Source organism: Musa acuminata, chromosome BXJ3-6, assembly GCF_036884655.1.
Source record: "Musa acuminata AAA Group cultivar baxijiao chromosome BXJ3-6, Cavendish_Baxijiao_AAA, whole genome shotgun sequence".
NCBI classification, from domain to species: Eukaryota; Viridiplantae; Streptophyta; class Magnoliopsida; order Zingiberales; family Musaceae; genus Musa; species Musa acuminata.
The window spans coordinates 3922174-3947039 of NC_088354.1; the positions used below are offsets into that span (position 1 = coordinate 3922174).

Here is a 24866-nt window from a genome sequence, read left to right on the forward strand (position 1 = left end):
GGTTTTCTCGACTTACGTGCCTTGAGCATGCTTTGTCCTATGCCTCCACCATGATAGATTTTGAATAATTCGTTTGTCATGATGGGCTTCTAGTCCTTCCTCCGCTATAGCAAATTTCAAGTCCTCCTTTCATCATAGTGGCACTCAAGTCCTCCCTCTGCTATGATGGATTTTAAGTCCTCCCTTCGTCGTGGCGAATTTTGTGTCCTCCTGTCATGGCGGGTTTTAAGTTCTTCCTCCATCGTGATATATTTCGGATCCTCTTCTTGCTATAGTGGGCTTCAAGTCTACCCTCCGTCATGGTAGATTTCAGATTTTCTTACATCGATATCTTTTGGGAATTACCCCAAAGGGACACTTGTCTTAATTGTAACCACTTCTCCCTATCTTGGTCTGAGCATTAGACTCGTAGGAAAATTGGTTGAGGCATTAGACCTGCCTTGGTCTGAGCATCACAAGGTGCTACGCCCTTAAAGGTCATCACGAGAAAGGCCCCACACCCTTAAAGGGATGACACACCCAAGGTGCTATCCCAAGAGAGGGAGCCTCCCACCAATATAATGCTTATGCCTCTCAGATGGCGAAGTTCCAAGTCTTCCTTACGGAAAAAGAGAAGCATGTTGCAGTCGATATTAAACTTGTGCAAGGGGAAGTTCCTACCCTTCGTGACTTTATCGAGTTGGTGCTGTCGTCAAAGGCCTCTAATGATGGGAGGTGGAAGTTCAACGAGAATGGCTCCTCCTGGATATTCTGAGTGAATATGGATCGACCAAAGTGGGATCAATCAGACTATCCCCTCTGGATTATTGGAACTCTCATCACATCTCTTCTAAACGTTGGTCCATTTGCCGTAGTTGGATCTTCAAGGAGTCATCCATCGAATCCACTGACTAGGTCTCAGATTCAAGTATAGAAGGGTAGTAGTGTGGATGGTGTGCTGAATTTAACAATTAGGGAGCAGGCACTCCCTCGACCAATAATTCTATGGGCCTTGGGAGATCATAAGATGTTGGCACCACGTTGAATTAGGGGATCTTGATGGGTGCTGGTGCTAATGGCGGTTGAGGTATTGATTGCAGTTGAGCTGGCGGCATCACTTGTTAGGCTAGCTGAGACAAGAGCGGGGCGATAGTTTATATCATGCTCATTAGCATATGCACTTATTGGGTGAGATTCAGAAACACCACGACAGAGACAAGTAGGTGGCTCGAGGTCGTTCTTAGGGGCGAGAGGCTTATCATTGAAAAAATGTCAATACTACATCAGCATTTGCATACAAAATGAATGTATCCACGTGTGAGAAAGATAGTAGTTGCCCCCCTAGTAAAGATGCTATGGCCTCCTCGCTAGAGTATTCATTAAAAGAGTTGATAGATGAACACTCATACGACATTAAGCCCTCGTTATAGTGCTAAAAATATTAGAAAAAATCATTGTTGACGTTTGAGTCAACCCAATATACTCCAAACCCGAGAGTATATGAGCATTCGAGGTGGAAGCATTGAGCTTCGAAGGTGCCACTCGCACTAAGATCGAGGTCGAAAAATTTTTTTGACATGATTCTTTGGACGCTTAAGTTAGTGACCGAGGTCTTTCAGTGAGTGTGGGTTTTTCTTAAAAAGAGAGCCCTTGGCACCGTGTCGAATATTAGATTTTATACTTGACCCTAGGGAGGGGACAATCTGTAATTGCCCCAATATTTTCCTCTTGATGTTTTATCCATGTGAGTGACATTGGGGAGATAACCCCGAATTATTTGTCTTAAACTTTTATCCACGTGGGTAATCAGATGGAGGGTGACTTAGATATTTTTATTCTACAATAGCTTTCACGTGATACTTATATATCGAATGATGATTGATCGCTAATATAGTCCGATGAAATCTTAAAACCCCAATTTTTTAGCCAACCTTTCCTTCATCGTATCAATTGTTCATTTTTCGTCCACAATTTCATCTAGCACTATCACGATCACCATCATCAACATAGCTACTATTTTCTTTTCGTGTGGAGCTTATTACATGATTCTTAGACACGACTTATTCCATCATTGTCGTGCTATTAATACAACTTTGCCGGCCCCGTCATGATTGAATGACGTATAAATAGTCCAACTTGTCATTTGTTTGTGCATATTTGTCCTAATCAATCATCAATTTATATTTTGAGTACGAGTCGAGCAACAATCGACGTCGAAGAGAGACAATACATACACATCCTTGACGTGTATAAACTACATGCAATCCACCAACGCATGTTCCGGCAATGATCCATCCATCACTAATGCAAAGTCAACCACGCTATTGTTTGGGGTAAAAGATCGTTCTAATCTTTCTCTAATGCTATAAATGAAGATAAATCGAGGCCCAAAAATATTCCATTACCCATCGAATGAATTGATTGATGGGGTAAAAATTCCATCTAAATTTTCTCTAATATTAAAAAACGACAAAATCAACCATGATTTTTTTGGGGGTAAAAAGATCAAATACTACAAAAAGAAAAAATAACTTTTGCATCGACGGCCGGAAATGTTTCACTGCCTATCAAATCGATCGAAATTGTCCTCTCACGTGACCATTTGACGACTGTCTCTCTTCTAATACGATAGAAAGAAAATAAAGACGAATGGACGGCTAATAATATTTTCCATCACCATTAAATCTAAGTCACGTGATAAATACCACAAAGTCAGCCGCATGACTTCTGTTTGGGTAAAAGTCAGCTCTAATTTTTCCCTCTCTAATAGATAGAAAGAAAATAAAGACAAATGGACGGCTAATAGTAGTCCATCAACCATTAAATCTCACGTGCAAGTCACGTGATAATCACCTACAAAGTCAGCCCACTCACTTGTGTTTGGGTAAAAGTCAGCTCTAATTTTTCCCTCTAAATACTAAAAAACAAAGATAATAAATACATTTTTCTCCGCCCTTCGAGTGGACCCCATCTCGTCTTGCTTTAACGTGGCAAAATAGAGATAAAAATGGAGTTTTTATTCGCTTCCGCGAATCCGTCTCGGAGTTCTCCACCTCATGCCGTCTCCTTTTCTCTCACCCTTCTTTCCTATTTCCTCACGCCAAGTAGAGATCCGGGGTTAGGGTTCTTCGTCTCTTCCACGCACTCTTAGCGCTTCCTCTCCCTCCGGGGAATCTTTGACAAGGTTGGTTGTCGCCTCCTTACGATCGTTGTGCCTCTGCCGGGATTCTACTCTGCCAAGGTCTTTCTTCGGTTGTCGTTCACTTTTTTCCTGAATTTTGTTGGCGATTTTTGTTTCTCCCGAGTATTGTTTATGTTATCGGCGATTCGGCAGTCAAAAATCGATTTTGATGTGGTACAGTGGTTTGATGAATTGCCTCTGTTCTCCCCGTGCCGACGGTTCCTGTTTGTGGCGTATGTAGTATGTGTGACGAGGTTACCGTTCGTTGAAATTATTTTGGATTTTTTGTCTTGTTTTGTGATTCGGATTTTAACTGAATCGCTTCAGATGAACAACGCAGAACTGAGACTTGTTAAAAAGTGGAATGTATGTTTCTTATAGTTTTCACATTTGGATTCCAGGTACTGCCTTATGAATGAACACTTAGGTAATGGGTGGTGAGCAAGTGGTTTATCAGGTTTACTGGCAAAGCATGAATCAGATGTAAATATGTTTGTAGTGCACCGATGCAACTGTGTTAAAGAGTATTTACAACGCATAGAATTGTGAGAAGTGGGCTGAGTTCTAAATTGTCTGCAAAAGGAGACAGTGTAGCAAGCCACTTTTACTTGTTGTCTTCGGTCATCAGGAGTTCTACCAAGCTAGCAAAACCATATTTTCCAGGCTAAAGTGGTTATAGATGCTTCTATGTACACCTGTGTTATCTCTTGCAACTATAGAAATGATATGTATAATAGATATGGATTGCTGAAGAGTGAGAGAATTGGAGGCAGAGGAACAGATAGATCTAAATGAAAATTTCTACTAAAGTAATTTTCAATGCTAGCTTGTTAATTATTTCTATATTGTTGATACTTTGAATTGATTATATAGTTCGTTCAATATACGATAGAGTGAGGTCAACAAGCGTCTCCATTGAAGTTTAGTTTTACATGGTTTGCATATTTAGCTGATTGCATAATGGATTTTCTTATAAGCATATAATAGACATCATAACTAGTTAGTAGTATTTGAAAAATGCTTTTGTATGGACCATTTAGTTTATGGTTGAAGTCTCGCCTTAGTTCATAATTGAAGTTTGTTAACTGAGTATTCAAGTCACACCAGACAAAAGAGCATGTATTATAGGTAATTTGGGAGAGGCGCAGCAAATGGAGTAGAATACCTCGGCATCTTGTGCTTGAGGGTGAAACATGTAACATGGGATGCTAATAAACAGCAGAATTACCCTTTTGAGTTAGAAATAGCTCAATGGTAGCTAATAATGGTGCTTTCTAAGGTAGTTTATAGCAGTGTCCATGTAGCAGTTTTATCGGACAATACTGCAACATATATAGTTTCACCTTTGTGATGATTTTGTTGCTTTCTGTTTTCTTTTTCTTTCGATGAAAGCTTTTGAGCAGCCAAATTCTTAAAAAAAAAAACCAGCGTCTCATGATTTTCTTGTTTTCCTTGTTTGATGAATTAGATCCTTTAAAGTGAATTTTGGCTCTATTTAATAAATAGTGGTGGTATTTATGTAGAAAAGATTGAGATGGCCTTATGCGCATTCAACAAGAAAGCATTGAAGCCCAACACTTACGCTTTGGACCTGGAGAACATAAAACTGGATTTCAATTGGGAAGATGTGACTTGCTCCATCTGTTTGGATTTTCCTCACAATGGGGTACTACTTTTTTGCTCTTCGTATGATAAAGGTTGTAGGCCATTCATGTGTGATACTGGTAAAAACCACGCAAATTGTTTGGAGCGTTTCGTAAGTGCATATGGAGTGCCTGCTGTTGTAGAAGTCACAGCTGCTGCAAATGGTGTTTATATGGTATGCATTCAAGAAACATCTTCGAGCCCGACCAGCCAACCGACCTGCCCGCTGTGTAGGGGAAACGTAACTGGGTGGCTCATTATTGATGAAGCCCGTGCCAACTTGAACATGATGAAGCGATGTTGTGAAGAGAGACACTGTACATATGTTGGCAACTTTTCTGAGCTCCAGAAACATGCTCAATTAAAGCACCCCTATTCCTACCCTTCCAAAATTGATCCTGCACATAAACTAAACTGGGAAAACTTCCAGCAGTCATCAGAGATCATAGATGTCTTGAGCACTATACATGCAGAAGCACCTCATGCAGTGGTAATGGGAGACTATGTCATTGAATATGATGATTCAGAATTTAATGATGAGTATGAACATCTTCATAGGAACAGGGGAAAATGGTGGACCTCTTGTATATCTTGTAAATTGTTCTCAAACTTTAGGGGTTCGAGAAATCAGCGAGGGTCCAGAAGGCGTTCCCGAAGCAGTCATCGATCAAATTCTGATGGTTTCTATGTAGGTGAAGGTTCTTCAAGATCTGTAGAGATAAGAGAGTACAGATTTGCTGAAGCTGATGATGAACTTGCACAAATTGGTGCTGATGCTGGTGTTGGTGCTGCAACATCACTGGTCATTCCCAGCCACTACAGGTGGGATTATTATTAGTATTATTCTTGTTGTTTCTTATAACATAATGCCAATAGAGTTATCATACTATGTGGTCATTTGTTTGGGCAATAAGTTAGGGAATAAGGACTTATCCCATAATAATGGTGCCAAACAACCTTAATTTAGAGGATTCAGCAAGGGGTTTCCTTTTATATGGTCAAACAATGTAACCAGTACAATAATAGTCCTTTTTCTAACAAAATGATAGAATTAGTATTTCCTTCATTCTTGTGTTGTTTATTGAGGGGTAAAAGCAAATATTCTTCTCTTTTTTGGTTCGTAATAGAATAATGAACATCTTGCCTTTGTTTTTATTTTTAAATTGAACAATAATGGTATTTGTGATTTCCCTGTGCATGGAATAAGTTTACTTGTCCTCTTGGTAATTATTATTAAAGTAAATTTCCCCTATGTCTATACAACACTAGGATATTTTCTTGTGAGAAGGTAGATTTGGACCATTGGCTTTCAAGCAATCAAAGGAATATACACACAAACACACTTCTTTACCATTGTGATACGCATTTTCTTCTGTGAAAATGTGTGTACTTTGAAATATGGGGTTGTGAATTCAATCTGATTTCAGAACCAGTGTTAAGATGAAATCTGTGAGACTGGACTTATTTCTTATCTGAGTTTCTTCCCCTTGATTGCTTTTCTGACATTCAATCTTTTCTCAATATGGACAGATATGGGAGGCGCAGTTTCCGTTTCTATGATCGGTGACCACCAGGAATCTCCAGCTGCTAGTCAGTCCCGTTAGGACAAACTTTCTTCGTTTTAGATTCAGATTCTTTCTGGTTGATATAGGATTTGCTTGTTGATGTTTATCTGTGAATATATTGTTAGCATAACACATCTGGCAATCCTTAATCAAATATTTGTGGGTGCATTGATGCGATTTGTTTCTTGGTATTGTAGGCCTACTTATGACCTCATTTTAGATGAAAATTACCAGATTGGCTGAGATCTGCAAGCACATGATATTTGTGGGTTTGTGGGGGCATCAATCTAATATGCTATTTTAGATGGAGGGACAAGGTTGATGCTGATTAGATTTAGAACACAAGTTTTTCGGATCTGTTAGTAGTACATTTCACATATGAGTCATATCCAGGAAAGATTAAGCTTCTCTCAAATTGGTATATGGTTCCATTCTGATGGGACTGCTTCATATTATAATTAGAAGGTTGGGAGGTCCTAGTGTGATGCATGTATAATGGGAGAGGACTCTCATAACTCTTCAGTAGTCATGAATATGGCATCCTCATTGTGATATGTATGACAATTGAATATTAATTGAAGTCATCATTCTACAACTTGCATGATATTTACTGAAGATGTGAAACCTTGACTATTGATATTAAAGTTTAGGATCCAATCCTGTTTTAGCCACATGAATTAGATAGAGGCTGATGCAACATGGGGACATTGTCTCTTTTCTGAGGTGGCCATGAGCACCCTTCTTGTGTGTAACATCTGTGCCAAGGCACTTAAGCCATGCTCTTTCTTTCCTGAGCTTGGCAAGGAGCAGGTGTTGAATAGATCAGCAAGGCACTTCATGTAGAGATTGATTTCTTTTTATCCTTCAGCAACCTTGTGCTGCTGTTGGAACTCACAGGATTGTCCAAAAAGGAGATGGATTCAATAGTTATGAGCTGCTTTCTGGTTGATGTTGCTTGTTGCATGGCCTTCTACTCTTGTTGTACAATAGAGCTAAACATGAGGTCTTCTGATACTACCATTCTTTCCCACCAACCCATCACAGCAGCTGATTTCTACTCTAACCTCAGCTAATCAAGCTTTCATTTCACTTGTGTTTCCTTTCTAGAATGGTGAGATGATAGAAGACAAACCCATCTCCACATGGCTCCAACAATCTAAAATTCTATTGCTGTAGTTTGGCTTACAATGCCTTAAACATACCAACTTAAGATATATGAACATCGCATGTCCAAATGCTACTTGTTCTGTACGTTACTCCTCATTGGAGATCCTAAAGATGAGGGAGTAGTACCGTCGTCGTCGTTGATGAGATCATCAAAGCCCCAAAACTCTTCTTCCACCTCCTCTGCCTCCTCCTCTGGTGTCGTCCATCGATCTTGCGAAATCTCACCACCCTCCAATAATTCCACGACCTGCAGACAATCATACTGCCGATCATGGTTTTGTTGTGATCTTATCAAAGACCTATAACAATGCTTATGATGCAGAATTCAGCAGCATCCAAGGCGATTAGAACAATCCTTGTAATGGCAATCCAGAATTCATGCCACTGGGCACACTTTAATCTCTGCACTCCTCATGATTCACTCTACTCGAATCTAGATGAACTACAATGCGAGCATGAATGTCAACCTCACCAAGATGTTACCACTTGCCTTTTGCAGATTATAATTTATGACCAACATGTTCAAGTCATAAGCTGGTGATTATTGTTCATGACAGAATCAAGAAATCTGTAGGGGCTATTCAATCAAAGAGGATTATGCAGATGAAAACAACAAATCTCCAAATGATCTTTGTGAGGTTACCTCGGTCATGGAGGGGCGCAATGTTGCTGCTGCTCTGACACACAGAGAGGCTGAGAAGGTGAGCCTTCTCAGCTGCTCCATGTCATAGTCTTCACATAATCTTGGATCGACCAGCACTCGCATGTTGCCATCGTCGAGAAAAGGTCTTGCCTGCAAAGATGTAATTAGCCAGTCAAAAGATTGCCGAGTTGTTGATCTTTGTGGTGGATTGAAGCAAGAGAGAGTGAAGCATGAGAATGTCCGCATGAGTCAAACGAAGTGCTGCAGCTGACATCTACCCAGCTAAGCAAGCTCCTGTGGGAGCCATCCACTGGCTTTCTACCGGATATGATCTCCAGCAGGAAGACGCCGAAGGCGAAGACGTCCGTCTTCTCGTCCACGATGCCATGCATGAAGTATTCCGGCGCCAAGCACCTGCGTCGACACCGTCAGCTCCCCTGTCAATTCAGAGCTTAATGCCAATACTTCGATTCAGGAGCTCAGAGACGTATACCCAAATGTCCCTTCGATCGGCGCAACCGCACGGTGAGTCCACTCCGACGGAAGCCATTTTGCAAGGCCGAAATCTGAAATCTGAAGGCATTGCGTGCTTTCAGGGATTGGTCAGTGGAGAAGCAAGAAGGTTATTTCATCATATACCTGAGGCTCAAAGCTGGTCGTGAGGAGTATGTTGGAGGCCTTGATGTCTCTGTGGATGATCCTTCTCTGGCACCCCTTGTGCAGGTAATGGAGTCCGCGCGCAGTGCCCACCGCGATGTCGTACCGCAGTTTCCAAGCCATTGGTGGCGAGTTCTCATCTGCAGGCGACACGGGCAAAGACGACAGTTGTGAGTCGACTCCCACGCCTTTTCTTGGGATCTTTGATCGAGTCATTGGGCTTACCGTGGAGATTGGACGAGACGGAGCCACGGGAGGAGAACTCGAAGATCAAGTGGAGGTCGCGGTCGATGCAGCAGCCGAGAAGAGCAGACACATTAGGGTGCCGCACATGGCCGACGGTGCCGAGCTCCGTCAAGAAGTCCTTCTCCCTCTGCTCGTCCGTGGCGGCTATCATCATCCTCTTCACGGCAATCGCACGCCCGTCCTCCATCACGCCCCTGTACACCTCCGCGTGCCCACCTCTGCCCACCAAGTTATCTACCCAAATCCAGAAATGGCCATAGCAAGCACAAGATCAGATTTTGACATGCAGTTCTCGTTGCGGCAGCGCATAAACCCTAAAAAAGACAAACCTTGGTGAAAACCATTGGTCGCCTTGTGGATCTCATTGTAGGAGAAGCATCTCCAAGTTGGTTTCAGGGGCGGCGAGCTAACATCGAGCATAAGCTCCACCTGTTTGCTCTCACGCACCGGGGAGGCGTTCTCGTGCGTGTCCTCTTCATCTCTGCTCCTCCTCCTTCCAACGGTGACAGAGAGGAGGCGCCTGAGGCTTTTGCTCTTCTTACACAGCTCCCGCATTCTTCGTCTCTGTAAAGGAGAAGCGGAGTGCAGTCGTTGCGCTCCACGCTACAGGCGTAGGGCAGTCGGGCTCCCAAGGAAAAGGAGAAGCGGAGAAGGGCTGCAGGGGGGATGAAATGGGCAGTGAGGGGAGGAGGATGGAGGGAGAAGAGGAGGCATTAATGGCATTTGAAACAGTGCACCATGAAAAGCTAAGAGCAAAGGCAGGGGAGAGGATGCTTTGGTTGCAAGGGATGCATGGAGGCATTTATTGTCATGGTTGTGCATTTGGTATTAAAAAAGACAATAGCGCGAGAGAAAGAGAGAGAGAGAGAGAGAGAGAGAGAGAGAGCGAGCGAGAGAGAGAGAGAGAGATGATGGAAGATGGAGCTATGTAGGTGGGAAGAAGATCACTGTCTCTGCCGTTGTCTTCCTTGTAACATATATCCTTTGGTAGTGTGGAAGGTGGCATTTGGAACTCAAGCATTTGTTCTTACTTAGAGAGAGAGAGAGAAAGAGAGAGAGAGAGAGGATGGAAGATGGAGCTATGTAGGTGGGAAGAAGATCACTGTCTCTGCCGTTGTCTTCCTTGTAACATATATGCTTTGGTTGTGTGGAAGGTGGCATTTGTTCTTACTTACATGCAATAGATTGAGCAATTGAGCTAATAGATTCTGTCCACAAACAACAAATAAGAGAGAGAGAGAGAGAGAGAGAGAGAGAGAGAGGAGATGCAGATAGAACAGAGCTGCAATCAACAGTGGGAATTAGGCCAATTTCTTTGCCACCGTCTTCCATGTGAACTGGTGGTGTTTGGAGCACAAGAATTTGCTGCTACTTAAAGTTAGCTCTGTGAGAGATTGAGCTATGGATTTTATCCTAAGAGAAAGGGGGGGAAAAAAGAGAGCTTTGTATAGAACAAACAAGAACAGAGGTATGTAAAGTATGTTGATGATAACATAGAGAAATCTTGACAACATGAGCTCAAAGAAATGAACACAAGAAGAGATAACCCTAATCCTTTTCTCAACCAAGACAGGAGTTGAGTTAGCATAATTAACAATAACAACACCTAAAAATCAATCTACAATCATCTTCCGTAGCATAATAAGATCATACATAATGTTATAATTGCTAGTCAAAAATGACATATGAAAGAGATGAATGCCCATATCATCTTAAATGAGATATAGACAGGGAAAAAAAATTTAATTTTAAGAATGCTACCTTTGATTTGGATTTAAGGAAACTTGTATTGAGATGTGTGGCAGCCACTTCATGTGTTATGTTGTGTATAGATCAAGACTTCTTGTTCTTGGGAGTGGTTATAAATTATTGGATCAATCTAGTAAAATATTGAGGCTTTGTCCTCTAGCCAAATAACAAGATAAAGTTCCAATTTAAGATGCCTTTCTTGCATTGGTTCAATGGATAAGGTCTTGGATTGGGTAAATCTAATAAATTTTAAAGCTTTTTTTAGGCAAGTAAAATAGTTCTGTGATGTCTGAATAGCCACTCTAAGTTGAATGTTTCTACCATATCATTTAGACAAGAAAATGGATGTATTTTGCTTCTATATATATTATATATTAATTGAGTTTAATCATTGGTCATCAAAAAATAATGATGATAAACCATAATAATTATGGAGATCATGTGATAAACACTACCCTATTGTTTTTATTTAACCATCAAACAGTAAAAAAAATTTAACCAAATCCTGATGCTTTCTTAAAGCGTGATGCTTTCGCTCATTCATATAGATTATTTATAATTAGTTAACAATGACATACGAGATAATGGATATCACATAGATAGTCGAGAAGATTTGACACGATATGTGAATTCATAACTATCGTAAGATGTATGGGAACCTAAGTTTATTACGTACAAAATCATAATCATATTAGATTGAATTTATTATACATCAAATCAACGAGATCGTGACAGTTGAACTATGACCAATGTCTCTATATTGCTAAGAGCCTCGACCACTAAATAACATGACGATTAAAGGACCGATGTGAGATAGAATTTATCCCACATCAAATCGAAGTCCCTATAATGAAGTTACGTTGAGCCAACCTATCGAGTACAGCGTGACCATAGACCAACCATTTCATATCGTTACTTCCATGGACAACCCTTTCTTCTTCATGCAATGCAATCAAAAGATGGATAACTCCAATCGATCCCGTCAGCTGTCACTGTTTAGATCAAAAGCAGCGTGGCCAAGATCCGGTCGTCTACTCCACAACCTCAAATTGACACACAGTAGATTCTCTCCAAAATCTTATATTTTAAGATAATTATTATAATTATAACAACACTCATTGAAAAAGCCTTTTTACCATTTTCTTTGGGATGAAGATCTGACTCTGATGATGATGGAAGCACTCTCGAGACAAACACACAGCCATGATTACGTGAAGATGAAAAAGTATTATTGGTTGATGGAAACGAGAAAGTTGCATTAAATTCATCAATTTCCTTCTCAAATTCCAAGGCTAATTTACCATATGAGTAAGAAGTCATCAACATGGCATTTCTATCATGAGCCCAGAGGCCGAAACTTAAGGAATCAGAATCCTTTGGTGTGTACTTAAGCCTAGTTTAATTTTGATGGGTTTTAATAGTTGGTTAATTACAATTAGGATGAAGTATTAGACTACTTAGGATATTTTAGACTATATATTATGAGGGAATTTTCTTTAAAAGAAAAAAGGGTCTTCAGAGTGTATCATTTAAGCATTCATGTTTTGCAAGATTGTCAGATGTCCTTCAAATTACATGAGCTACATATTTGTTGAAATAGTTGATAAGTTGCATGACAAAATATGATGAAAAGAATGTTTCAAATGAGCATTAAGTACATTTTCTTCAACTATCACATATTTACTATATAGTCTAAATAAAATTGCACAATAACACATTATAAGTACTTTAAAAAAATACAAGTAATCCATGTGCAGCATGAAATCACCCCTACAAGAGGTCATCTCAAACTCAGATACGGCCTTGGATCTAATAACAGTAAAGCCAGTTTCACCAAACCTAAATATATATATATGTACATGGAGGGAAGGACCAAGTCAAACTTGTTAAAGAAGATTTCCACTCATCTATCCTACTCAACCATCCCATTCCATTTGATGGTCCAAAAGCATCCACAAAACCCTCTTCCTCTATAATTTTGGAGGAAGAACATCTTCAAGTTTAGCAAACCCCCCTCAGCTTCCTTTTCCTATATATATTCTTACTCCCTTCTTGCGTGGTCATCCCTTCCTCTCCCATTGTGGGGCGCTGACCAAGCCAAACCCATATCCAAAATGGACCCCAAAGCCCATTTCTTTCTCATCTTCCTCCCTCTTCTCTTCCTTGTCTCCTCGGTCATCACCTTAGACATTGTTGAGATTCCCAAACCATCCGATGAATTCTCCACCTTCACCAAGTATCTCACTCAGACGAAGGTGGCCGATGAGATCAATCGCCAAAGACCATCACCGTCCTTGCCGTTGACAATTCCACCATCTCTCCTCTCTCCTCTCTATCGGCCGACATCCTTAAGAAGGTCATCTCCGTCCTTGTAATCCTTGACTACTATGATCCCTACAAACTCGACCAGCTTCCCAACAACACTGTCCTCCTACCCACACTCTTCCAGGCCTCTGGCCTAGCCACCAACCAGATGGGGTTCTTGGACTATACCAAGCTGCCCAGCAAGCAGATGGTGTTCGGCTCAGCCACCGCCAGGGCACCCCTCAACTCCAATGTGCTCAAGGTGGTCCAGCACGGCTTATGACATCTCGGTGCTTCAGATTAGCACTGTCATCGTACCACCCAGCATCAAGAGTTTAACACCGGTATCAGCTACACCAGCTGCTGCCACGCCAAAGGAGTCGCCTGTTCAGAAGCCAGTGACAGCACCACATGTAGCAGCTCCAAAGGCTCGTGCTGCAGCACAGGGTCCGACGGGAAGTGCAAATGATGAAAAGGATGCAGATGCATCCACAGCTTCGCCTGCGGAATCAGAGGACGCACTGAAACATCCTTCGTAAGCTGCTAGAACACTAGCAAGTGTGATAATTGGGCTTGTAATGAAGACCATTGCCTTGGGTACTCTGAATTGATTCAAAAAGGGTTCTCTTTAGGCACAAATGTAATGGGTGCTTGAAAGGTCTCCGCATTGGGTTTGGATATCAATGACGTTCAATTTCAATTACTTGCCTCTTTCTTCTTGCTGGATGATGATATGGTTCCTGCAGTCAAAATTTTGATTCTAATGATGTTCATGGCAACTATATCAAGATGATTTTGAACTAACTCATCGAAAAATCAAAGGGAGATGGTTCTATATCAAGATGATGATACTTAGCAATTGAATACCTCTTTGATTCGAGCACGAGCTTTAGATGAGTATAAACAATTAACTGCATGTATATTTGTCCAAGTTACTGGAGGAGAGGGTTCCCCCATGTTTCCAGTGAATAGTCCATCAATGTATTCTTCAGTGTCAGCCACCTAAATCAAAAGAGTAAAAAAAATGAAGGTAAACCATCCAATTCTAAATCTACTATAATCAGCACAATGATATCTCAAGGAAGATTATGAACATTCATATCTGCCAAAATATATTTGTATTTAATTCCCCAGTTCCACATTATGATCACAGGCTTCCCAGTCATATTGTTCGGGGAAGTCTCATGTCAGTCAACACAGTCTGAAATGAAAACATGAAAATGTGATGGATTGAGAATTTCATGAAGCAGGTTAACAAACTTGGGAGTAGCTGTGCTCACAGAAGGCCTTTTTTGTAACATTTTTTGTCACGCTCAGGTTAATCTTTTGGCCAGAGGCTATCTTTAGTGATACTTTCTTCTTAAAGCATCTTGTTCTATACAGTATGAATTATGTGGTACAGGGAAGTTAACCAGGTCGCCTGATGGGTGGCTAAATGGACTAGTTTTGGTTGTACTAACTATACTAGGAGGCTGCCTCTGGAACAGTGTCCTTTTTAGTGATGAAAAAAAACACAACATTTTGAATCTATCGAGCTAAGGCAGACTTACATTTCATTGATGCTAGAGAAAATAACAAATTACAATGTTACAAAGAAACTAGTGCTTCTGAAATAGCAACTGGTGTTGCAGGATAAGTACCTGAACAGCCGCACTTTTTCCAGACAAAGTCTATGATTTAAGGAATAACCAATCTAACTTACAATTCTTTAGTATATTTCCCTCTAACTCAGTTAATTGGTTGAAGACATATGGTACAGATCTCTCGATCAGGTTCAGCAAGAAAATGCAGCAAAGCAATTACATAAAACATTTGAATAGTGTCTAATTAATCACTTCATCCTACTACTTTTGAGAACAAAACTGAACCTAACTGGCCTTGTTGAGACTCCTAGAATGTGTACTTTTTGATGTCCAAGATGACAACATCAATGTGCACCAGTCTATGTCAATGCATCTTGAGAGATTAGCATCACCATAGATCAAAAGAAGATGATCCAAGCTCTTACCTTTTCATAGCCTTTGAACTTAAGCCAACCATTCTGAATAGCCAAGTTACCATTAGATTAATTTTCTGTAAGTTCTATCAATTATCTTCCCTTTCACTAACCTCCACAATTGCAGACTCGAGCATCGTTGACAAGACAGAAACAAAAACAGAAGCAGAGTAACTGATATACATAACTTCCAACACTTCTAGCTGTTTCTGATAGCTTTAGCATAATCCACAAGTCAATTACAGTATCAATTTAAAGGCTAAACAGCATTCACTGTATCCTGAAACTTGAATCTCTTTTTTCTATTACAAGTTCATGTGAAATAATTAGAAAGGAAAGAAGAAATTTGCTTAGCCAATAAAGACTGACAGTATCTTTTTTGGCAATTACCACATATTTAGAACATGTATACTAGAATATGCTTTACTCTTCTTTGAATTTTTTTGTTTCATGATGAAAGAAGTTACAAATGCGATAAAATTTTGGATACTCTTAATTAGTTAAATGAGTTTTGGACACATTAATGGCTTTCTGTTAACTACTCCAACAAGAAATTTGGAACCAATTCCCTAACATGTTCAACATAACTTGGTAGCTAATATCAAAATATGCTAAATTGTTCAATGGTGCTTGATCAGCTAGCAATCAAACCGAAGCAAAAGGCGGGGAGTTTGAAAGAACAACCAGACCGACTCAACTCTAAAGCTCCCAGTCACATCAAATGATGCGACCCTTAAGCGTTCGATTTGAGGCACACTAGCTTTCCAGCAACTACCCAATTTATAGATCTACAACCATATGTCATCAAGAGAATCACGAACAATCTGGTAGCAAGTTCTGCTGTTTTTCACGAGGGAAAGAACAAGATAACAAGAAATCAGAGATTAACCCGAAAAACTTTCTACCATAGGCGCTTCGATTAGTAACAAAATCGTTCGATCCATTCCCCAATTCCCAAAAAACACGAATATGAAAGAGGGAGGAACCCACCACCATTTATGGAGCAGCCAAAGGTTGGGGCGGCCGAACCGAACGCGGAACACACAGAGAGAGAGAGAGAGTTTAGGGTTCAAGAGCTCCAAGGATCAAACCCGTTGCGGTCGTCTTCTTTCAAGTTGGACCGAACCGGGATTAATTATTTAATGGGCCGGCATATATTTGAATTTTATTTACAATATAGTTTGGGAAATTAATTTATATGTTCCCTATAGGATTCCAATTTAATCAAATTATGAGAATATATGCATGATATGATTGACATTTTTTTAATTATATATGAAATTAATTAAAAAACCCAATTGTACTAAGAATAAGTGCTATGGTTTTACATATCTATCCTTTAAAAGGGTAAAAAATAACACATTTATCCATCAATATATATATATATATATAATTTGGGCCCCATAACTGCTTAGTTTACTACAGGAATCAATAATTTCGTTTGTTCAAAGAAACACCATGTAATTTTCTCATGATCATGTCTTGAGTATTCAACAACTGAGGCCAGAATCATTGTTATTCATCATTTGAGTAGTAGATACTGTCTGATGAATCAGATTCTGACAAAGGTTAGTCTTCGTTCTTGCAGACCCTGTAAGCTGATATATAAGCTTCAGCACAACCAAGCCTTCGGTGACGTGAAACGAAAAGAGAGGCATCATCATCATCTCTGCTGATGGTGGCAAAAGCCACTGCAGAATGCAATATCTGCTGCACATTTAGTCAACCCTACTAAATGTGGCGTTTAGTACCTTGACATGAAAGACACGGCAGAACTGCCATGCACTGGATCACATGCAACGCTCACATTCATCACGAGTCGCTTGTCTGCAAAGCAATCGAGAGCAGCAGCACAAGTACCGTGACTTGAAAGCCTGTTGTTCGAGCATGCAGAAGGATTTCAATTGCGTGAGGAAGAAGACAGAAACCAGAAAAGCCATGCTCCCACGCATGGAGTCCTCGAGAAACAGTGAGACGTCCATCATTTCATGCCTCTCCAAACTTAGACGAGTACATTGGATCCCAAGTAGAGGAACCTCCACGGAAATCAAATAATACTCCTACTTGATTTGTGATAATAGTGCATGCATATCTTCAGAGTGCATGTTTCCGACGGCTAGGCTTCGCTGGGATTATCCGGATTCTCTTGGCCACGCGAACGAAGTCTCTGAGAGGATCAGAAGAAGCGAAATGATTAATGATCGTAGCGATTTCTACAGAGGTTGTGTTCAAGAGCTTGGCTGACTCACTTCCAGTTCAGATCACCCACGAGGAGTAGGTCATCCTCCATGTCCTCGTACGCCACGATGTGGCCAGGCACTGCGTCGGAGAGGTGGAGCACCTCATCTCCATCCTCCTCACGCCGGCCATCGCCCTCATCCACGTCGACGAACATGCGGCGCAACGCCTTAGCTAAGCTCGCGTAGCTGGTGTGCTTGTCGAGGCGGATAAGGTGGCAGATCGATCGGCCCTCCAGGAAGACGGTGACCGGGGGAACGACCGCCGATGCCACATCGTCGTCCAGAGAAGTGAGAGTCAAGTTGTTCTTGCCGGTCGGAGCCCGAGATGGCTGTGCGGCTGCACCGGTACCGCACCGCCGCTTCGGTGCTTCATGGTGCAACTCAAACCCGTTCACCATCTTCACTGCGCCGCCCACCCTGCTCCAATGTGTAGATTAGAGAGAGAATATGGAGGCGAGGACAGAGAAGTCATGTGCGAGCGCTTCAACCATCAGTGTCCAAAGGACGGTGAGAGATGCCGCGAGAAAGATCGAGGTAGGGGATAGACCGCATGTGGTTTTATAGTGGGGGAGAGAGCAAATCACATTGTCGTTGTTGCTTGCGAGTGGGAAAGGAAGGAAGGCCATGTCGTTGTCGTCGCCGCCGTCATTGTTGATGCTGCTTGCTGAGGTGCTGATGGCTCGTGGTGAAGTGGCGGTGGTGGTGTGGCTTTGTTGGGTAGAAGAAAAGATGGGCCGCGATGGCCACCGGTCGAGACTTCGCTTATGGTGGGTATCTATTGAGCCTCATTTTCATGTTTACATGTCTTTTCATTATTTCTCCTTTTATTTTCTTGACAATAGTGTAAGTAACCATACATGAAGCCCCTCTCTGGGCCACTTGGACTCATTAATGGCTCGTCCTCTGTGGGCTTTTAGATAGGTTGATTGTGTCGTATATATCCAATTTGGTCCGTATATATTGTGGTAAGCTTCCGATAAGCACACATTCCCTCGTTTCCAGTTGCAAACCAATACTGTCATCAACATTAAACCATACTAATGCCTTAAGAATCTGCTTAGAAGAAAGTATACTACACACCAAATCCTAGGCATGACAAGAACAAAACAAGAACCTGGCGCTTGAGGGCGTAGACGACGTCCATGGTGGTGACGGTCTTGCGGCGAGCGTGCTCGGTGTAGGTGACGCCGTCGCGGATAACGTTCTCGAGGAAGATCTTGAGCACGCCGCGGGTCTCCTCGTAGATGAGCCCCGAGATGCGCTTGACGCCGCCACGGCGGATGGCGGGCTTGGTGATGCCGTGGATGTTGTCGCGGAGGACCTTGCGGTGGCGCTTCGCCCCGACATGATCGCATCTCTCTCTCTCTCTCTCTCTCTGGAAGCGCCCCTTGATGTGAGGTCGGGATCTGGCGTCCATTTATGAAGGAGTAAGCGCACTGGAGGCTGTCGGATGGAACGCCGATCCGCGAGGAGGAACCGATACGGCCGTCCGATTAGGAGATCCCGTAGTTCATCGGTGGATTGAGGTCTCGCTGCGGTGGTGAGATACTAAGCTTAAGGAGGTCCACCCGTTCCCTTCTCAATGCGTTTGAAGCATTCATGCCCTCCTGGAACTGAGCATGATGACAACAAAACATGCATGCAAGGAATCGTGAACTTAGCATGATCACCACAATAGGAATTTTGAATGGGATATACCGTTTCTCATAATGCCTGCATTTTACTATATCTTTCATATATTTATTGAAAGATGAAAGCTCAGAATCCAAGTAGATATGGTGTATCATAATAATATAAATCCATATGGAATCGAACTGTTACTATAGGCAACAGGTTTGGCCCTTAGATTGAGCTGCTATCTTCTCTTTGGCATTGACATCTGTGTGACGCATGAACCCTAAATGAGATTGATTCAACACCAGTAGAAGTGGTCCTTTTGAGCAGGTGAAGAGCACGTACCTGCTCTTTTGGAGGCTAGTTGCAGGTGGTCTTTGGCATTATGCAGCAGCGAAGGATCACAGGACGGAGAAGAATCACAGATCGTATTGTAGAATCCTCATGAGGAAGGGGGGAATATATGCCTTCGATCTCAGAAACCATGGTCCCACATGTGACTCCTTGTACCGCTCCAGTCTCTTGGATTTTACTGCCTTCAGCTCCCAGAAACTTTTCGCTCTTGCTCAGCAGATTCGATTCTTTGCTGTAGATTAAGATTGTGCGACGAGCATGGAAGAACGTGCATGGAAAGCGTGAGAGACTGCAACGTGAACCGGAAGCAGGCACAGTGACGGGGGGATTTGTTTAGTGCAACCTATCGGCCATTTGGGGTTCTCATATGAAAAGATGGGAGGGTAGGGGTCGTGTCAATCATCACGCTGGCCAAGGCCATTGGGGCCTCTCCTTCTTGATCCTGCTCCTGATAACTCCTTGGGAGTTGGGAACTGTGTCAGTGCAGCTTCTCAGTTCAAATCCAGCCATGTCGATCCGTGTGTCGAGGCTTTCAGCTTTAACAACTCTCTGTTTGTTTGTTCGTTCGTTCAATGATGCATACACAGTAAGCCTCTCCTTCATCCTTGTTTGAAGCTCTCTATCTCTTTCCCTCTCAGTCTGTGTGCGTCTGAAGGGAGACAGGAAGGATGGGTTTCTTGTAGGCAGAAGCTTACTTGCCTTGTTTGCTTGCACTCGCATCCTGTGTTGGTTTCATGGGGACAACGATGAGCAGAGGCAGAGAGCGAACTCTCCCGAGAAGGGAACCGATGATGGTGGAGGAAGAAACAAGCACTGAATGAACAGAGAGAGAGAGAGAGGTGATGCTGATATCAGCCTTTGATTGATTTGAAAGTCTAATTGCAGAGCTAAGATTGTACATCAAACCTGCGTATTTTCGTGACAGGTGGGCGGATTTAGACTGAGAAATCTGCAGCAATCCAACAAAATTTGCAGAATAATAGAAAAAAACTTGATGGATGCCTTCTTACCCTACATGACTAATCCTCCGCGGGACTCACTCAAAGCACAAGATTGGTTTGCAATCACAGGCCTGCTCTGCATCCTCTATATTCTTCCCTGTCTTGTGGTGGTGCAGGTGTCAATTAATTTTATCTGCCTTCTCTCTGCAAGCCCACATGCATACATCCCTATGAGGTTCTACAGCCTGAAGCCCAACTTTTCTTCTCATTTATTCGACTGCTCACATCCTCGTTGCAGGGCCTACTAAATCTCCAACCCATCCATTGTCCTCTTCCCCAGATCTTTGAAATCATCATAAAGAAGGAACAAGACTGAACCAAGCCCCCTATATAATTCCCTCTCCAAGGGAAGAAGGCCACCCCATCTTTTCCCCCACCCTTGGAACTCTGTTTTCTCTGGAGAGGTTATAACAGAGTCATGGATTGCCGGTGAGGAGAGATATGGAGGAAGAGTGGAAGTCGGGACTTCTGCCGACCGAGAAAGACCACTTCTTTGTTGCACCGTGAAGTCTTTATAGTTTGTCTGCTAGCTTCTTTCGAGGATCGATCCAAAAATCCAAACTTTGTTCCACCTCCCCTGTTCCAAGTAGAAGAAAAAGGCGGCTTTTTTCGGTGAGGAAGAGAGAAGCGAAGGCGGAGATGAAGGAGTTCTGGACGTCCATGGCCTTCCTCATGGGGGTCTTCGCCTTCTTCCAGAGCATCCTCCACGCCGTGTTTCCACCCGAGCTGCGGTTCGCGGTCTTGAAGCTCTTTCACCGTGTCTTCCTCTGCTTCTCCACCTACTGCTACTTCGACATCACGGAGATCGACGGCGTGAACACCAACGAGCTTTATCACGCGGTGCAGCTGTACCTCAGCCGCTTCGCCTCCGTCGCCGCCTCCCGACTCAGCCTCTCGCGGGGCCTCAACTCCTCCGCCTTCACCTTCGGCCTCACCAGCAACGACTGCCTCGTCGACACCTTCTGCGGCGCCACCGCCACCTGGGAGCACGTCGTCACGCAGCGCCAGTCGCAGACCTTCTCGTGGCGGCCGCTCCCGGGGGAGAAGCGCAGCTTTACCCTCCGGATCAAGAAGAAGGACAAGCCCCTCATCCTCCCGGCCTACCTCGACCACATTATGGAGACCGCCACCGATCTCCGCCGCCGGAACCAGGACAGGCTACTGTACACCAATTCGCGCGGCGGCTCCATCGAGTCCCGCGTCGTCCCGTGGGAATCCGTCCCCTTCAAGCACCCGAGCACCTTCGACACCCTCGCCATGGACTCCTCGAGGAAGGAGCTCATCATGGCCGACCTCAAGGACTTTGCGGAAGGGAAGGCGTTCTACGAGAAGACAGGCCGGGCCTGGAAGCGCGGATACTTGCTTTACGGCCCTCCCGGCACCGGCAAGTCGAGCATGATCGCCGCCATGGCGAATTACCTCGGCTACGACGTCTACGACCTCGAGCTCACCGAGGTGCACACCAACTCCGAGCTCCGGAAGCTCCTGATGAAGACCACTCCGAAGTCGATCATCGTCATCGAGGACATCGACTGCTCCATCAATCTGACGAACCGGAGCTCGAAGAAGCTGGCATCCCCGTATGACCTCAGGCCCACCGGCGGCTGCGGTGCGGAGGACGTCCATGCCGCCGCCAAGACGATGACTCTGTCGGGCCTGCTAAATTTCACGGACGGGCTGTGGTCGTGCTGCGGCAGCGAGCGGATCTTCGTGTTCACCACCAACCACGTCGAGGAGCTCGACTCGGCGCTCCTGCGGTCCGGGAGGATGGACATGCACATACTCATGAGCTACTGCTCCTTCCCCGCATTAAAGATTCTCATGAAGAACTACCTGGGATTGGAAGATGGCGAACCGGGTGGCGACACACAGGAGAACTGCGGGCTGCTGCGGGAATTGGAGGAGGTGATCGACGACGCCGAGATAACTCCGGCAGATGTCAGTGAGATTCTGATAAAGAACAGGAGGCGGGAGAAGCGCGAGGCAATGGCGGAGCTACTGGAAGCGCTCAAGGCCCGGGCGGAGAAGAGGAAGAAGGAGCGAGGGGGGTCGTCGGCCACCGCGAGGAAGAAAAGCTTAGATGATGAGATGGAGGAAGAGGAAGAGCAGGAGAAGAGGGCATTGGAGAGCCCCAAGGAGAGTGGCGAAGAGATGGATGGGTGCAATGGCAAGGAGGAGAAGAGGGAGGAGGATTAACTACCAGAGAACATTTGCCGAATGCTACTGCTTGTGCTTGCTTTCTTTCTCATCGAAGGGGAGGTGGATTAGAGTTGGAGCATCAGTCTTCAGATCCTTTTGTTTTGGTGAGAGCATTTGAGAGTGCTTTTGAAGACCACCTTCTCTGTGCTTGTTAGCTTCTTCTTGTATCCTCTTTCTCCTTAGGAATAAAGATTTGGTAGGTACACAGGTGTTGTTGCCCATTACATTTGATTTATCTTGTCATCTGTTCTATCCTTGTTAGATTGCCGATGGCATGAATCCAGTAACAAGATAATGTTACTATATTAGAGATCTTGGAATTGTTAGTACTTGTTATATCCATAGTTTTTGTAGCTATCTCAGTGCATGCTGCTCTTGGATTCCTGTTAAAGATTGCAGCAAGTACATTGGATAACTGCTACTCTGCTCATCAGTTCTCTATCAGATGATATCAAATTTAAAATGTGTGATTGGATTCAGCAGGATAAAGTCCACTAATCGTTGGAATTTATGCCATTACAGAACAAGAAGCAAAAATTGATGTAAACTTGGATGTTAATGATGGAGATGAGTGAATGCAGGGCATTAATTAGCAATCTAAGAAAAAAGGAAAGAAAAATAATAATCTCAGCCATCTGTTTATGTAAGTATGCATTAAATGATCCCAGTCAAATTCACAGATCCAATTAAAACTGCAATGTCAGTATCTTCATAAGAGAATAATTCATACCATTGATTATGCATAACCTTTGATAACATTCAGTAATGATCTATAATATCAAATCAACCAAGCTATCCTTGTCATTATAATCCTTCTTTTAATTTTAGAAAGTCTGAAAGTAGAATAACCCTTGCATAACAAAAGCAGAAAAAAATAAAAAGATCAGATGTGATAACTATTTCATTAACTTTGTAATCTAACTCAAATATTTTTTTCACTACTAATATGAAACTAAATTAAGGTGTCATATTCTACTCTGCTGCATGTAAGGCTCAACCTAATAATAGTTTTATGACAGAATCTAGAAGTTAGATCAAGAGTATTCAATTCTATTTATTTGTTTGTTTGTAAATTAGTACACTAGGACATACCCTATGTGCAATGCCCATTGTCATAAAACTATTGTTCATATGAGGTAGATACTGCAAAAGATGAGAAAAAAATGAAATATAATATAATACAAATAAAAATAAATTAAAGACAGAGATGAGAAAATATACTAAAAAGAAGGGACTTGATAGATGTCTTGGCCTGCAAGGATCAAATTTCAAGTCAGGCTTTGATGCCTTCACTTTCTAAAGATATCCATCGGTAAAGAAGGACCAAATTTCTTATGGTGTCAATCAGATATTTGTTATCTTACTATCACTGAAAAGGAACTCATTTTTGTCTGGACATGAGCTGAAGGTGACCATTAATTAAGCTTGCAATGACAAGTTCTGAAGGTCACCAAATAGGATGATGCTTACACACTTTTGCTCTAGTGATTTATTATTTGGACTGACCACTTGAACTAGCAAAGAGAAGAATCTCATAAACACTTTGAAGTAAGCAACTCCAATACAATATTGTAGAATTAATAGTTCTGCAAGTCGTTTTCAGCAGATGGAAAGTCATGAAATGGTGGTTCCAAGAACAAGGATCATCAGCTGAGAAGAGAAGGAGAAGGGAAGTCTCATACATGGAGATGCAAATAGTCCTGTGCAATTGGTGCTCCAGAATAATGTATACCTCTCGAAATATAAATATCATAGATACTTTTTTTGAGATTTTATCAAGCCTTTGATGTGAAATGAAGCAACTAGCAAAGTTGATAATGGACAGCTGAGAGATGAGCAGGCAGAATCACTGCTGAGGTGAGGCCTTTTTCTGGCCTTTTGTGCCTTAGAGATGATGGGAGTAATCCTCACTCCTCACAGCCTAAGAAATGCTCCGAAGGTGGCAGTAGTTTTCAGCATTACTCTCCCGAACAACACAAACAAAACACCCTAACTTGCAAGGAAAGTTTGGTATGCTATGAACTCCTTTGGAGAAGCTAAAGAATATGATTGGAAGGTGACAGTCTTTTTGCAGTGAAAGCATCATTTTCCTCGAGAACAGTTCTCTCATGATGCTCTTCTGAATGACACAATCAAAGCACCTCTTCCTAACTCATCAGAAGACAAGCTTCCAAAATCTAATTTGGCATATGCTTCTTTTGATATGAATGGTACAGATGTGTGATGTGGAATAGGTGATCAGACTAAACTTGTTCCTCCTCACAGCTGCAGAATATGCTTGGGAGGTGGGAGTACTTTTTCAGCAGCCCAAGCATTATCATCCTCAA

The 24866-nt window shown here is 42.7% G+C and overlaps 5 protein-coding genes and 1 long non-coding RNA gene across 14 annotated transcripts; 2 read left to right on the forward strand and 4 right to left on the reverse strand.

Moving 5' to 3' along the window:
* The first annotated feature begins 3012 nt into the window (after window positions 1-3012).
* On the forward strand, window positions 3013-6546 carry LOC103986898 (uncharacterized). 5 transcript variants are annotated; one of them, XM_018828213.2, is made up of 4 exons: window positions 3013-3163; window positions 3562-3969; window positions 4684-5626; window positions 6335-6546. In XM_018828213.2, the coding sequence occupies exons 3-4, from the start codon at window positions 4695-4697 to the stop codon at window positions 6369-6371; spliced, it is 969 nt and encodes a 322-aa protein (XP_018683758.2). In that variant the 5' UTR covers window positions 3013-3163; window positions 3562-3969; window positions 4684-4694; the 3' UTR covers window positions 6372-6546. The 5 variants fall into 5 exon arrangements, with proteins under 5 accessions (XP_018683758.2, XP_018683757.2, XP_009403321.2 ...); XM_018828212.2 differs by lacking the exon at window positions 3562-3969 and having other exon boundaries at window positions 3013-3220; XM_009405046.3 differs by lacking the exon at window positions 3562-3969 and having other exon boundaries at window positions 3013-3220; window positions 4689-5626.
* A 966-nt stretch (window positions 6547-7512) lies between these two features.
* On the reverse strand, window positions 7513-10978 carry LOC103986897 (probable receptor-like serine/threonine-protein kinase At5g57670). Of its 5 annotated transcripts, XM_065156217.1 has the most exons (8): window positions 10844-10978; window positions 9412-9737; window positions 9062-9316; window positions 8819-8976; window positions 8673-8752; window positions 8452-8593; window positions 8180-8329; window positions 7513-7798 (listed from the first exon to the last, which is right to left on the reverse strand). In XM_065156217.1, the coding sequence occupies exons 2-8, from the start codon at window positions 9635-9637 to the stop codon at window positions 7607-7609; spliced, it is 1203 nt and encodes a 400-aa protein (XP_065012289.1). In that variant the 5' UTR covers window positions 9638-9737; window positions 10844-10978; the 3' UTR covers window positions 7513-7606. The 5 variants fall into 5 exon arrangements, with proteins under 5 accessions (XP_065012289.1, XP_065012288.1, XP_065012290.1 ...); XM_065156216.1 differs by lacking the exon at window positions 10844-10978 and having other exon boundaries at window positions 9412-10596; XM_065156218.1 differs by lacking the exon at window positions 10844-10978 and having other exon boundaries at window positions 8458-8593; window positions 9412-10581.
* A 1546-nt stretch (window positions 10979-12524) lies between these two features.
* Window positions 12525-16231, reverse strand: LOC103986899 (uncharacterized). Its single transcript, XR_001978424.2, has 3 exons — window positions 16122-16231; window positions 14003-14137; window positions 12525-13875 (listed from the first exon to the last, which is right to left on the reverse strand). It is a non-coding gene; the product is annotated as an uncharacterized LOC103986899 (long non-coding RNA).
* Window positions 16232-17054: 823 nt separating this feature from the next.
* LOC103988218 (auxin-responsive protein IAA33-like) lies at window positions 17055-18109 on the reverse strand. The gene is made up of 2 exons (XM_065155407.1): window positions 17381-18109; window positions 17055-17298 (listed from the first exon to the last, which is right to left on the reverse strand). The coding sequence occupies exons 1-2, from the start codon at window positions 17767-17769 to the stop codon at window positions 17226-17228; spliced, it is 462 nt and encodes a 153-aa protein (XP_065011479.1). The 5' UTR covers window positions 17770-18109; the 3' UTR covers window positions 17055-17225.
* A 334-nt stretch (window positions 18110-18443) lies between these two features.
* LOC135640718 (uncharacterized) lies at window positions 18444-18788 on the reverse strand. The gene has a single exon (XM_065155424.1). The coding sequence runs from the start codon at window positions 18786-18788 to the stop codon at window positions 18444-18446; it is 345 nt and encodes a 114-aa protein (XP_065011496.1).
* A 1489-nt stretch (window positions 18789-20277) lies between these two features.
* Window positions 20278-22849, forward strand: LOC103986900 (AAA-ATPase At4g25835-like). Its single transcript, XM_009405047.3, has one exon. The coding sequence runs from the start codon at window positions 20980-20982 to the stop codon at window positions 22534-22536; it is 1557 nt and encodes a 518-aa protein (XP_009403322.2). The 5' UTR covers window positions 20278-20979; the 3' UTR covers window positions 22537-22849.
* The last annotated feature ends 2017 nt before the right edge of the window (window positions 22850-24866 follow it).

Coding starts and splice junctions, on each gene's coding strand:
- LOC135640718 (XM_065155424.1), bottom strand. CDS start 18,788: ATGGACGCCAGATCCCGACCTCACATCAAGGGGCGCTTCCAGAGAGAG.
- LOC103986898 (XM_018828212.2), top strand. CDS start 4,695: ATGGCCTTATGCGCATTCAACAAGAAAGCATTGAAGCCCAACACTTAC. Junction 5,627..6,334: donor GTCATTCCCAGCCACTACAG/GTGGGATTATTA, acceptor CAATATGGACAG/ATATGGGAGGCGCAGTTTCC.
- LOC103986900 (XM_009405047.3), top strand. CDS start 20,980: ATGAAGGAGTTCTGGACGTCCATGGCCTTCCTCATGGGGGTCTTCGCC.
- LOC103986897 (XM_065156217.1), bottom strand. CDS start 9,637: ATGCGGGAGCTGTGTAAGAAGAGCAAAAGCCTCAGGCGCCTCCTCTCT. Junction 8,977..9,061: donor CGTCTCGTCCAATCTCCACG/GTAAGCCCAATG, acceptor TGTCGCCTGCAG/ATGAGAACTCGCCACCAATG. Junction 8,594..8,672: donor CCGATCGAAGGGACATTTGG/GTATACGTCTCT, acceptor GTGTCGACGCAG/GTGCTTGGCGCCGGAATACT.
- LOC103988218 (XM_065155407.1), bottom strand. CDS start 17,769: ATGGTGAACGGGTTTGAGTTGCACCATGAAGCACCGAAGCGGCGGTGC. Junction 17,299..17,380: donor GTGGGTGATCTGAACTGGAA/GTGAGTCAGCCA, acceptor TGATCCTCTCAG/AGACTTCGTTCGCGTGGCCA.